The 12,011-nt window shown below is 43.2% G+C and overlaps 1 protein-coding gene across 4 annotated transcripts in view; it reads right to left on the bottom strand.

The window, feature by feature from the left end:
- Positions 1 to 12,011, bottom strand: part of poldip2 (polymerase (DNA-directed), delta interacting protein 2) — a 64,771-nt gene that overhangs the window by 52,119 nt on the left and 641 nt on the right. For all 4 annotated transcript variants that reach the window (XM_060848067.1, XM_060848068.1, XM_060848069.1 and 1 more), the window contains exon 2: positions 408 to 489. In XM_060848067.1, coding sequence (XP_060704050.1) covers positions 408 to 489 — 82 coding nt within the window. The remainder of the gene's footprint in view (positions 1 to 407; positions 490 to 12,011) is intronic.

Genomic DNA, 12,011 nt, shown 5'->3' with positions numbered 1-12,011 from the left:
GAAGTGAGGAGACATTTCTTCAGGCCAAAGTGGTGGGCCTATGGAATTCAATGTCACGGAGTACAGTGGAGGCCGGGACGTTAAATGGCTTCAAGACAGAGATTGACAAATTCTTGATCTCACAAGGAATTCAGGACTACTGGGAGAGTTTGGGTAAGTAGAGTTGAAATGCCCATCAGTCATGATTAAATGGTAGAGTGGACTCGATGGGCTGAATGGCCTTACTTCAACCCCAATGTCTTCTGGTCTTAGAGAGTCCATGCCCACCCTTCCATCTAGGGACTGGGGCTTGGTGTGGATCTTCCGACCCACCACCCGCCTATCCCTGCCCAGCCAACACCAGAGGTCTGTTTCCAGCTTCCACCCCCAGGGTCAGAGTCACTTTAAAATCCCACTCAAACACTTACCTGCCCAGTTTCATATTTTCCCTGTTGCTTGAGAGCCTCAAATACTCCAACTGGCTCCAAAACTTTGCCTTCAGGCCGATTCCTGGGATAACAAAAAAAAAGCCGGATTTCAGAAGAGACCTCAATGACAATACTGACAACCTGTAGGCTGCCTATGTACTCACAGTTACAAGCCACATTTTTGCACAGCACAGGATACTGCCATTCCCAAAATATAAGAAAGTTTAGTACAATTTACAGCTATTCAATGGCAAGTGACATTTGTGCTATTTAAGTGATAGGTAATGACTATCTTTAACAATAGAGGGTTTAACCATCACCCTTTAACATTCAATGGCACGCTCATCACTGAATCCTCACCATCAACATCATAGTCCTTACTGTTGACCAGAAATTGAACCAGACTAGCCATCTAAATATTGGGGCTACACAGCAAGTCAGACGCTGGGAATTCAGGGAAATTCAGCCATGTGAAATGGCAGTTGCTGGCTTGGTCAGCATTTATTGTCCCCATCCCTAGTTGCCCTGGAGATGGTAGTGCAGATCTACTCTCCTGAACCTTTGCAGTCCTTGGAGTGTAGGTACATTGGCAATACCATTAGAGAGCTAGTCCAAAGATCTTGACTCAGCGACAGTAAAGGAACAGCGATATATTTCCAACTCAGGATGGTGATTGGCTTGCAGGGGAACTTGCAGTTGAAGAGGTTCCCATGTATCTGCGGCCCTTGTCCTTTGAGGTGGAAGTGGTTGTGGATTTGGAAGGTGCTACCTGAGAATCTTTGATGAATTTCTGCAGTGCATTTTGTAGATGGTACACACTGCTGCTACTGAGTGTTGTGGTGAACAGAGTGGACATTTGTAAATGTGGTCCAGAATGTGGTGCTAAGAAGTTCTCCTCCTCTCTCTACAAAGATCTGCGTCTCTCTCACTGCAACCCCCAGGTTGTCTCCTCTGCCCTGAAGCAGCTACCTCCCCCCAGCTCCATCCCCCTCCCAGTTATCTCTCCACCCTGGAGGCTCCCTGCTTCATTCCTGATGAAGGGCTTTTACTCGAAACGTCAATTTTCCTGCTCCTCCAATGCTGCCTGACCTGCTGTGCTTTTCCAGCACCACACTCTGGACTCAAATCTCCAGTATCTGCAGTACTTACTTTCACCTAGCCTATTTGTGGATATGGTGTAAATTAAGTGGATTGCTTTTTCCTGGGCGGTGTCAAACTTCTTGAGAGTTGTTGGTGTGGCTGCCATCACACCCCTTACTTGTGCCTTGTGGATGATAGACGGGCTTTGTGGAGTTAGAAGGCGAGATCCTCGCTGCAGTATTCCTAACCTAGTAACTACAGTATTTATTTGGCTAGTCCAATTGAGATTCTTGTCAATAGTAACCTCTAGGATGTTGATAGTGGGGAATTCTGTGATTGTAACACTATTTAATGTCAAGGGACAGTAGTTAGATTGTCTCTTACAGCCATAGAGAGGTACAGCATGGAAAGAGACCCTTCAATTCAACTTGTCAATTCCAACCAGATATCCTACCGTAATCTCGTCCCATTTGCCAGCACTTGGCCCAAATCCCTCTAAACCCTTCCTATTCACATACTTATTGCAGCAGGTCATTGTGTGGCAATCGTGTTACTTTCCACTTTTCAGTCTAAGCCTGGATATTGTCCAGATCGTATTGCATTTAAACATTGACTGCTTTAGTATCTGAGGAGTTGTGAATGGTGTTAAACACTGCACCATCATCAGTAAAATCCTCAATTCTGGCATTCTGATGGAGAGAAGGTCATTGGTTTGACCTAAGATACTACCTTGAGGAACCCCTGCAGAAATATCCTGGTGTTGAGATGACTGGTCTCCAATAACCACAATCATTTTCCTTTGTGCCATCCAGAGAAATTGTCCCCAACATTAATTTCAGGTTTCCTAAGGCTCCTTGATGGCACGTGCAGCCTTGATGTCAAGGGCCATCACGCTCACCTCCCTCTGAAATTCAGCTCTTCTGTCCCATGTTTGAACCAAGTCTGTATTGAAGTCAGCGTCTGAGCCCTGGCAGAACCCAAACTGAGTGTCACTGACCCATTATTGCTGAGTAGGTGCTACTGGATAGCACTGTTTACAGCACCTTCCATCACTTTACTGATGATTGAGAGTGAACTGATGGGGCAGTAATTGGTTGTGTTGGATTTGTCCTGCTTTTTGTGTATGGGACATACCTGGACAATTTTCCACATTGTCAGGTAGCTGCCAGTGTTGTAACTGTACTGAAAAGGCTTGGCTAGGTGAGCAGCAGGTTCTGGAGCACAAGTCTTCACTACTATAGTTGGAATGTTGTCAGGGCCCATAGCCTTTGCAGTATCCAGTGTCTCCAACTGTTACTTGATATAATGTGGAATGAATCAAATAGGCTGAAGACTAGTATCTGTAATGCTGGGGACCACTGGAGGAGGCCGTGATGGATCATCCATTCAGCATTTCTGGCTGAGGATTGCTGTGAAAGTTTCAGCCTTATCTTTTGCTGGGCTTTTCCATCATTGAGGATGGGGATATCTGTAGACTATCCTTCAGTGAGTTGTTGAGTTGTCCACAACCGTCCATGACTGATGTGGCAAAAATGCATAACTTAGAACTGATGAGTTAATTGTGCAATCGTTTAGCTCTATTGATCACTTGCTGCTTATACTAAATAAAAAAAACAAAAGAACTGCAGGCACTGGAAATCAGAAGTAAAAACACAAATTGATAGAAAATCTCAGCAAGTCTGGCAGCACCTGTGGAGAGAAACCAGAGTTAACATTTCAGATCCGGTGACCACTCCTCGGAACTGATGGTAATTGGAAGAGGTTGATTTTTATGAAAAGATAAGATTGGGGAAAAGAGAGCAAGGAGTAAATGATAGGTGGAGATTGGGCCCAAAGAGAGAGAGAAGAACAAATGGACAGACAAAGGAGTGGATAATGGTCAGCCTAGGAGAGTGAATGGCTATTAATGGGGATTATTGGTAGCTAACAATAGTACTGTATAATAGTAGACTGTGTGGTAACAAGGCCTGGTGTGTGGGAGTTGGGTTAAGGACATGAGAAAAGCTGCCTCAAGCCCAGGTTGTAGACTCCCCAAGTGGAAAACAAGGTGCTGTTTTTGCAGCTTGTGCTGAGCTTCTCTGGTGCACTGCAGCTTGCCCAGACAGAGATGTTAGCTAGGGCACAGCGTGGTATGTTCAGGTGGCAGGGGCAACTGGGAGTTCAGGGTCTTTTTGCAGACAGAACACAGGTGTTCTGTGAACCAGTCACGGAGTCTACACTTCACTTCTCCAGTGCTGAGGAGGCCACATTGTGAGCAGTGAGTGCAATAGATTAGATTGAATGAAGTGTAGGTAAAATGGTGTTTCACCTGGATGGTGTGGTTGGGCGCTTGGATACTGAAGAGGGAAATAGTAAATGGGCAGATCTTACACCTTCTGTGATTGCGGGGGAAGGTGTCATGTAGCTGTGTTTGGGGGTATTGGGAATGAATCACAGTGACCCGGAAGGAACGGGCCTTGTGGAAAGCTGATAAGAGAGGGTAGGGAAATGTATGTCTGCTGGTAGTATCCTGTTGGAGGTGGCAGAAATTGTGGCTAATAATCCTCTGAATGTGGATGTGGGTGGGTGAGGACAAGGGGGACCATGTCACTCGTGGGAGGGAAAAAAAGGGGTTGAGGGCTGAAGTATAGGAGGTGGGTTGGACCAACTGTTTATACTGTTTGGCATGCAAGCAGTCCCATTTGTAGCTTCACCAGGTTGACACCTCATTTTCAGGTATGCCTGGTGCTACTCCAGGTATGCCCTCCTCCACTCTCATAGGTAGAAAGTGAAATTTGTTGACTTTGTCAGATCCCGATTTTGCAACAAAATCACAGACCAGCTGTATCAGATCTCCTGGTCAGGTACGATCAGCTCACTGGGTCAGCAATAACACTTTTACCAAACCAGCTTCATTCCAGACATAGAATCAATACTTAAGATCTACTGAAAGAGAAGGTACACTGTTCCTTCCAAGGTGGGTCATGTGGTCTCGCTGCTGTTACAAAGGTGTAGAAGTGCACTGTACCTTTAAGAGAATTGAAAGCTAGCAGAACTACCTGACAGCACCAAGTGTTCTACAAGATACAATTTAACCTTATGGTCCAGCAGCTAATGTAGCTGGTTGCCTGGAGACAAAAACAAATTTGAATTAGGCCAATCAGTTTAAATTATAACCAAAAAAATTCAAACTCCAATCAAGTTTGAATTTAGTATAATGACAATATTAAAAAACGATTGTGGGGGGATCTAAGATGGCGGTGATCTGAGAAGATCACACTGCAGAGCTTCGCATCACAGCAGGAGCAGGACGGTCCTTTAACCCACCCAACCCAGGCCATCAGGATTTCTTGGGGCGTTGGAAAGATTGTGGAGCCCCAAGAAACATTTAACAATTGGCTTACCTGTATTTTCAGCTGTCCAGAAATGCCTAAAAAGGGAGGAGGAGCATCTGAGGCCGGATCTGCAGCTCAGCCTGCAGCAGCCTCAGAGCAGATTACTCTCCAGGACCTGGGGAACCAGCTCTCGAAATCTCGCGAGATGTTGGGGAAACAGATTGAAGAGAAGCTGGCTCCAGTCTCTCTCATGCTGCAGAAGCATGAGCAGCAGCTGGGAGACCTGGAGAAGAGGACGGATGAGGTGGAGCACAGGGTCACAGTGGTGGAAGCTGAAGCCAGTTCATTCAAGGAAGAGATCAAAGCCCCGAAGACGCAGGTTCGTAATTTGCGTGACCAAGTGGGTGATCTTGAAAACAGGGGCAGGAGAAAAAACATTCAGATCATCGGTCTGCCTGAGGGTAAGGAAGGTGAGCGGCCTGCGGAATTTGTTGAAGATTGTCTTCCAAACTTCCTTGATTTGGAGACTGGCATGTGAGGATTGAAGATAGAGAGGGCTCACTGGGTCGCAGCGCGGAGGTCGGGGCTGGGCCAATGCCCTCATCCTTTCCTGGTGCTGTTCCGTCATTTCCGGGTTAAGGAGAGAGTCATGGAGGCTTCCAGACTCCTGGGGAAGGATCCAAAGGCCTAATTTATGAGGGGTCTAAGATCATGTTTTTTCAGGACTTTTCAGCGGCGGTGATCCAGAAACGAAAATCGTATGATGGTGTCAAGAGAAGACTGAAGGAGCTTGGGATTCAGTACTCCCCGAGATATCCGGCAGTGCTTCGGATAACTTTAGATGGATCCACGCATCTCTTTGACACATCAGAGAAGGCAAGAGACTTTGTGGACAAACTAACCTAATTTAAACAATTGTAGTATGTATAAATATTGTTGCTTGGGTATGCGTTTATCATTCTGTAAAAGAAATGGAGGAAATCCAGTTGGAGCTTTGTTTTTATCCTTTTTTTTCTTCTATTGATAATAATTTGGTTCAAACGATGTCTGGCGGTGGTTAAGATGTACATTTCAAATTTCTAAGTTAGGACATACCAAAGGATGGGAGGGGTATTTATTCTCCCTTTTTCTTATAAAAGAATGTTTTTTTATTCATATTGATATTCTATGGGGTGTTTATTCTTTTTAGCTTGTGCTTGCGATCCGGCTCTAGCTGGGTGAAGTGAAGATGGTTGAGATGGTTAGATACCTATTTATGGGCAGTTCGGGATGGGTAGTTGTCCCCTCCGGGCAGGAGGTGAGTTCCCCTACTGAGCGCTATTGGCGCTGTATATGTTGATTTATTTTCTGTTTTTTGTTGTTTTTATTTTTAATAATTTTATATGTTTGTTAAATGTAGTGGTTTTAGTTTATGAAGTTTTTATATTTGGTGGATCATGTGACAGTAAGGCTCAGCAATTTGTGGTTCCGGTTCCTCCTCTCTGGAATTTAAACATAATTGCAGAAGATTATGGCTAATGATTTGATTAAATGGTATACCTGGAATATCAAGGGAAGTCACTCACCAATTAAGAGGAAGAAGGTACTCTTGAGTCTTAGAAAGGAGAAGGTAGATAATGCTTTGTTATAGGAGACACATTTGGATGACAAGGAGCATCTGAAATTACAGCAGAATGGCTTTGACCGAGTTTATTTTTCATCATTTAATACCAGAAGTAGGGGAGTAGCTATACTGATTAGGAAAAATCTCTCATTTAAATTGTTGGAATGTGTTAAAGACACATACGGGAGGTTTGTAATTCTTAAAGCCTAGATAAATGGGGAAGAATATAGCATTTTAAAAGTTTATTGCCCCCAGCTCATCCTCTTCTAAACTGATAAGTCTCAAGCCTCGGCACATCATTATAGGGGGAAAATTTAAATTGCCTCATGGACCCCACAATAGACAGGTTGCCTAAAGGTCCCTCAACACCCTCTACACAAACTAAACAGTTATTGGGTTTATGTGGGGGTTAGGGTTGGTGAACATCTGGAGGTGCCTCCACCCTACAGGTAGGGATTTCACGTTTTTCTCCAATTCGCACAGATGTCACACGAGGATTGATTTTTTTTCTGACCCCTGCGGTAACCCTGGATCTGGTGGCATCCTGTACGATTGGTAATATTGCCATCTCTGATCATGCTCCAGTGTACCTCATGGTTAAAATTAAGGATGTTACAGTGGATTCAAGGTACTGGCGAATGGACCCCTTTATTCTCATGGACGGCAAGTTTGTGGAGTATTTCTCTAGGGAATTTCGAGCATTCCTAGACATCAACATAGGCTCGGTTGATAGCTCATCTGTTCTCTGGGAAACTGCCAAAGCTTATGCCAGAGGGTTAGTTATTTCATATTCCACAAGTAGGAAGTGGCAGAAGGGTGAGCAGCAACGTCTCCTTGAAGCATGGTTGAAGGCAGCCGAGAAGGCCTATTTTGACAGACCCTCGTTGGTCAAACTACAGAGGATTACGGTACTGCAGTCTGCACTAAATTCCGTGCTCACGCAGACGGCAAAGAAGGAGCTGGATTTTGCAAAGCAAAGGTTATATGAGCATGGTGACAAGCCAGGCAAATACTGAGCATACCTTGCCAGAAAGAGAAGTGCCCCACACACCATTACAGCAATTAGGGAAGGGTCTGGGAACCTAACGTGATTCTAAAAAGATTAATGTGGCATTCCAGAGATTCTACTCTAAGTTACATCAGTCCGAGAATTGTGAGGAGGGGCAGGCCAAAATGGAATCCTTTTTTAGAGATCTGAAGCTCCCGGGTGTGACTCCCGAACAACAGTCCTTTCTCAATGCCCCATTATCAGAGCAAGAAGTGCAGGAAGCTGTGAGGCAACTTCAGAGTGGAAAGGCGCCCGGTCCTGATGGACTTCCCAGTGAATTCTACAAGGAATTTATAAGTATACTGTCAGGCCCGATGCTGAATATGTTTAATGATTCATACAGTCATGGTTGTCTCCCATCATCTCTGAGAGAGGCCAATATTTCACTTATCCTTAAAAAAGGGAACGATCCGAAAGACTGTGCTTCATACAGGCCTATCTCACTCTTAAATGTGGACTTTAAGATCCTCTCTAAGGCTCTTGCATTAAGACTGAGATTGTATTACCCTCTAATATTAAAGAGGATCAGACGGGCTTCATAAAGGGTCGCAGATCCTCCAATAACGTTAGGAGGCTGCTTAACGTAATTCAAGCATGCCAACAGCAGTCAGTACAGGGATTGGTGATTTCTTTAGATGTGGCGTAGGCACTTGACCGAGTTGAGTGACCGTACCTTTTCTATACTCTAGACCGGTTTGGTCTGAGCGAAGTTTTCATAAGATGGGTAAAGGTTCTCTACAGTGTACCTCTCGCTGCGGTCATTACCAATGGGGTACGATCAAGCAATTTTAATATTTCTAGGGGCAGCCGGCAGGGCTGTCCCCTTTCACCGTTACTTTTTACGTTGGTGATTGAACCGTTGGCAGAGGCCATTCGTGGGGATCTCAATATATCAGCTCCAGAAGTGGGGTCAAAATTACATAAGATCTCGCTTATGCAGGTGATGTTCTAATTTTCTTGACAAATCCAGCAGTTTCAGTGCCTTGCCTGATACAATGCATTCATGCGTTTGGTGCTTTTTCAGGGTATAAGATTAATTTTGCTAAATCAGAGGCTATGCCTATGGATGGTCTTACGAAAGAGTTGGCTCTTGATAGTGACTATAGATTCCCATTTAGGTGGTCACAGGGGGGTTTTGTGTATTTGGGCATATTCATTACTCCAGTTCTGGATTGGCTGTTCAAAGCCAATTTTACTCAATTATTTGAAAAAATTAAACAAGATCTCCAAAGATGGGAGGCACTTCCAGCCTCATGGTTGGGTCGGATAGTGCAATTTAAGATGAATATTCTCCCTCGTTTGCTATACCCAAAAGGATGCTCCCCCTGATTTTCAATAAACAAACACTCAGGAGACTGAACGGTTGGTTCAGCTCCTTTATCTGGCACTGTAAACGGCCCCTCGTTAAATTAGCCAAACTGCAGTTGCCTCTCAGATTGGTGGGAGTAGACCTTCTGGACATTAAAAATGACCAATTAAGCTCACTTTTGACCTACGTGAGTGATTGGGTTTGTGGGGACCCTCTTTCAATATGGCTAGATATCGAAGTCTCCCAGGCAAGGTGCCCCCTTACAGGTTTGCTGTTTTTGGATAAGGTGCGGACAGTTAGGGAATATTGCCATAACCCAATAGTCATCAATACTGTTACAGCATGGAGGGCAATTCGGCAGAGGAAAGGTAATATTGGCAAAACATCTTTGTTTACACTTTAGTGGGTATGCTGAGTTTTCAACCGGCTATGATAGATTCAGGATTTAAACGTTGGGCAGCTGGGGGTATATCTTGCATGGGTGATTTATTTGAGGGAGATGTAATGGTGTCCTTCGATCAGTTAGTACGGAAGTACGAGTTACCTCATAGAGACCTCTTTCGTTTTTTTCAAGTTAGGGATTTTATTCAAAAAAGGACCACACTTTTGACTGATCTCTACAAATCTGACATAGAAAGAGGAGTACTAAGGGCTAAGAGTACACTCTCTGGCAGTACTCTATATCACCAATTGAGGGGTGCCACCTCAGATGAGTCTGATCACTCTGCAAGATGTGGGAAAGAGAGCTGGGTGTTGAAGTTTCTTCAGAGACATGAGAGGATATTTGGGAGAATGCAAGGAAGATATCAATTTGCAATAGGACCCATGCTTTACAGTTGAAGATTCTCCACAGGGTCCACTTAGCCCCAGGCCGTTTGTCAAAATTTAAACCAGGGGTATCTTCAGCATGCCTCAAGTGCAAGGTCTGCACGGGTACTCTTACCCATTGTCTTTGGTCTTGTGACAGGCTTCAAACATATTGGAGCGCTGTGGTGAGTGCAATGGAGAGGATTTTAGGTGTAGGGATGGAGAACGACCCTATTTCGCTCCTTTTGGGCCTACCCATTGTATTTCCTGCAGACACGCATAAGAAAAAAAACTTTTCAATATTCTTACATTCTGTGCAAGGAAGAATATCTTGCCAGTTTGGATATCAGAAAACCCCCCCAGGCCTGTCGGGTTGGCGGAGGATTGTTATGGAGCATATTCCCCTGGATTTTCTCACAAATATGGTACACCACAAAACTGAGAATTTTTACAAGACATGGCAACCCTTTTTGAAATACCTGGACACAGATTTATCTGCCACACTAACAAGAGCTTTTATATGGTTGTAACGATTGTGTTTCATGAGTCCAATATCCAGGGAGGAAGAACTGTGAATGTATGAGTGTTTTGTTTGGCTGGGCTGAGTTATTACTATTTATTTGTTTGTTGTTAGGTATTTATTTAGTTAGTTAAATAGCTAGTTTAAATTTCTTTTTTAATTTTATACTTTTCTATATATATTCATACAATTGTACAGGAGGGTGGGTTGGGGAGTTTTTTTTATTATTTGGGTTTAGTTTTGTACTATTTTTGTACTGTTTTGAATTGCATTGTTTTGTATTTGTTGTAATATTTAAAAGTCTATTTTTTCTTAATAAAAATATATTATATAAAAAGCAATTGGGGTATAAAACCAAAACAGAATTGAACAGTTGGGGGAAGAATTGCCAAAGACCAACAGATATAGGCTACTAGTCAGACCTCTCTGAGAGGTACCTGTCTAGAGAAGGAGTTTGCATAGAGAAAAAACATCAACAACGACCTGGAGAGCAAATCTACAGAGGAAGATACACAGGGAAGATTCGACAGCTAGCTGGAATTGAAATTTTAATTTTTGGTAAATCTTAATCGGGAGTTTATTGGTCTAATATTATAGAAGGGAAAGTAAAAGATAGGTTAGAGGAAGGAGTTGTAAATAATTGTTATACTTTAAGAAATGAAGCTGTTAAGTTTTATTTTAAATAGTTATTGGCCTCTTGAATTTTCACAGATTACTGCACAGAATAAATTTTTTCTGTGTTGCTGATTTAAATTAAGCAGGGCAGTTAATCCAAGGGCCTACGTGCTTTTCTGCTGGTTTTGGTTTAAAAGAAAAAGCATACTTGCAACTCTGCAGTGCCTGTTACATCTTTGAGACATCCCAAAACACACAACTTCAGTGAAGTACTTTCACAGTGAAGTCATTGCTGTAATGTGGAGAAACATGACAACCAATTTACATACTGCAAGATCCTACAATCAGCAATGTGAGAACGGTTCAGGAAGCGAATTGTGATGTTGGTTGAGGGATATTGAGATCATAAAGTATAGGAGCTAAAGTAGGCCCTTCCGTTCATCAAGTCTGTTCCACCAATCAATGAGATCATGGCTGATTTGATAATTCTTAAATCCATTTTGTTGCCTTTCCCATAACTCTTAATTCACTTATGGATTAAAAATTTGACTCAGCCTTGAATATAATTAACAATTCAGCCTCTGCAGTAGGTGTTATCCTCAAAGGTAAAAAAAAGTCCACAATTGTGACTTAAAGATGGAACCCTTTCTCTGTGACTGCGTCCTCTTGTCCTAGATTTTACTAAACATGGAAATAACCTTTTCACAATTACAATATTCTTTGAGGATTTGACAGGGTATGTTTCAATAAGGTTGCCTCTCATTCTTCTAAACTCCAATGAGTACAAGCCCACCAAATCTCTCCACTAAGAAAATCCCTCTATACTTTAGATAAGGGATCCAAAACTCATCACAATATTCCAGATGTGGTCCAAGTAATCCTTTGTATGAGACCAAACTTCCTACTCATCTTTCCTGTTGCAAAATGTTATTAATGGCTATAAAGTTTTTGGATGGAAGCATGTTTTGGAATTGGGACTGCTTTTTGTATAGAGTCACTCCCATGTCCTGATCCATCCATATCCCCTCTCCAGTTTCAAGCTTTGCTTCGTATCCATTAACCAGAGTGTGGTGCCTTACCTCGTGCCCCTACACCTCCCCGCACTCCAAAATCACCACTCTATGATCTTCTCCCAGCACAGTTTACTGTGTATTGTTCCTGGGGGCAAGATTCCAGAAGCTTCATTACCCACTTTCTCAACCTGTCTTGTCAACTTCAATGATCCATACCCCAGGCCCCTCAGTTCCTGCTTTCCTATAGAATTGTTTGCTTTGGTTTATAGTGGCTCTCCACGTTCTCCCAAACAAA

The sequence above is a fragment of the Hemiscyllium ocellatum genome, chromosome 31 (assembly GCF_020745735.1).
Source record: "Hemiscyllium ocellatum isolate sHemOce1 chromosome 31, sHemOce1.pat.X.cur, whole genome shotgun sequence".
NCBI lineage: Eukaryota > Metazoa > Chordata > Chondrichthyes > Orectolobiformes > Hemiscylliidae > Hemiscyllium > Hemiscyllium ocellatum.
Note: the sequence above shows the minus strand (reverse complement) of the source record. Positions and strands in the feature narration are given on the sequence as shown.